General features: G+C 42.7%; 1 protein-coding gene across 1 annotated transcript; it reads right to left on the bottom strand.

Annotated features, from left to right (window-relative positions):
- Window positions 1-288: 288 nt before the first annotated feature.
- LOC102400885 (olfactory receptor 51Q1-like) lies at window positions 289-1,440 on the bottom strand. Its single transcript, XM_006061598.3, has one exon. The coding sequence runs from the start codon at window positions 1,261-1,263 to the stop codon at window positions 289-291; it is 975 nt and encodes a 324-aa protein (XP_006061660.3). The 5' UTR covers window positions 1,264-1,440.
- Between the last annotated feature and the right edge of the window lie 853 nt (window positions 1,441-2,293).

The raw sequence follows: 2,293 nt of genomic DNA, 5'->3' as shown, positions 1-2,293 counted from the left end.
AAATATTCAGAAAAAATTTAAACAGACCTTTACTCAGTCAATGACGCTTATTTCATTGGCAGATAAATGTGCTAGAATCAGATCAAATTGGAACCACAACTCTTTTGGATAGAATGTTTGCTGCTAGTTTCTCCCAGAACAAAAATCTAATTAAATCCAAGATCATGTCATACTCCCTTAAAAATATGATGGAATTTTTTTTTACACTCTCCATTTAAAAAATTTGACTATACTCTCCCTGTAGACCTATCGACTGCAATTTCTGTGTAATTAAGTGCATTCAGTACTTCACCTTAAATGCCTGCTTCTTTGAGAAATGAGGTGAAAAATTCCCTGGCGGATCTGCTTGGTCTTTACACTGTAAATGATAGGGTTCATCACTGGAGGTGCCAACAGGTAAATATTGGCCATGATAACATGAACTAGAGGAGGGGCACGCTTGGAAAATCGATGGGTTATAGACACCCCAACCATGGGCACATAGAGGACCAGAACAGCCAGCATGTGGGACAGACAGTTATTGAGGGCCCGCAGTCGCTCAGCCCGTGAGGCTGTGCCCAAGATACTTTTCAGGATGAGGGTGTAGGAGAGCACAATGAGCAGAGGGTCCATCACAATAATGAGCAAAACCACAGCAAAAGCATACCAGTTGTTGACTCGGATGTCAGCACAGACCAGGCGAATCATGTCCTGGTGGAGGCAGTAGGAGTGAGAGAGAAGGTGGGAGCGGCAGAAGGGCAGGCGCTTGAGTAGGAAAAGGGAGGGAAGAACGGCCAGAACACAGCGGCAAAGGATGGCTAACCCCATCCTGCCAACGACACTGTTGGTGAGGATGGTGGTGTAATGGAGGGGGCGGCAGATGGCCACGTAGCGGTCAAAGGACATGGCCAGCAGGACTGAAGATTCCATAAAAGAGAACGCATGGAGGAAGAAACACTGGGCAAAACAGCCCTCAAAACTGATCTTCTGTTTGTTAAACCAGAGGAGCTGCATGGCTGTGGGCAGCGTGCTGAGAGTGAGACCCAGGTCAGTGAGGGCCAGCATGCAGAGGAACAGGTACATGGGCTGGACGAGGGATGGCTCTGTGCGGATGACAGTGAGAATGGTGGTGTTTCCCATGATGGAGATGATGTAGAGGCAGCAGCAGGGGATGGAGATCCAGATGTGGTAGGCCTCAAACCCAGGGATGCCCGTGAGGATGAAGTAGAAGTGGTCTTGGGTGGTGTTCATCACCTTGGACATGATAGTTGAATGTAGTTTCATATTGAAGCTCTTCACTCAGAGAGAACCAGAAAGATTAAAAATAATCTTTATCTTTACCTTGTTTGATCTAAACTCTATCTGAATAAAGATACAGAGCTGTTGAGTGTTACTAAGGAAGCTTAGGAAGACAGTGGTTGCTCTTCCTGGCCTATCTCTGCAGAGACTGTTTCCACACAACTCATATTCTTCTGATAAGTCTATACACATTAACTCATGAACACATCTTTAATTTTTTTTCCTGCCTGTAGTTTTCAATTCCCATTTTCTTCTTAGTGCCCTGGAATCTTCCTTTTATCCAAACCACATCACTAATATTATTCTCACAAAGACTTAAAATGAACTCTTAACTGGGTAAGACCTAGCCCTCAGCTTTTTTACCCATAATCTCCTTTTGAAATTTTCTTTTTTTTTTTTTTTTTGGATTTTTCATTCTTTTTTTTTTTTAATTTTATTTTATTTTTAAACTTTACATAATTTTCTTTGAGTGTTATAAGACTTCTCACCTGTTTCACTTATTCTAAAGTCACCACCGACTTTTTGTCTACTTCTTATTCATTTCATCATGCAGTAAGGTCATTTTTCATCTTGATCAGGTCTTATTTCTAATCTGTCTTCTTAGGCTCATTAGTTGATATCATCTGACAACACAGACTCCATGTGTGCAATATTAGAAGAGAACCAGAAGCAAAGGTTGGGATACAGAGGAAAAGAGTGAAAGTAGAGCTCAGGTGAGGATAATCACATTTACTGGCTGTCTCTATATTTCAGCACTGCTCTAAGTGGATTCCCTGTGTTAGTTTAGATCATCCTCTAACGATAGTTACCACCCCTCCTTCCTTTCCCTCAACATTACCAGAGAAATATTATTTGCGGTTTCTCCTACTTGGGTTGTTCCCTCTTCACTGCCCGTGGCTTCTGTTTTCTCCGATTGTCTCACAGAGTGGATGTTATAAGCTCCATGCAAATCTCTAGGTTAGCAGTGGAGAGGTGTGGCAAGTCCCTTCAGGATTGCATGGAGAGACTTAGTGAG

Source organism: Bubalus bubalis, chromosome 16, assembly GCF_019923935.1.
Source record: "Bubalus bubalis isolate 160015118507 breed Murrah chromosome 16, NDDB_SH_1, whole genome shotgun sequence".
NCBI lineage: Eukaryota > Metazoa > Chordata > Mammalia > Artiodactyla > Bovidae > Bubalus > Bubalus bubalis.
Note: the sequence above shows the minus strand (reverse complement) of the source record. Positions and strands in the feature narration are given on the sequence as shown.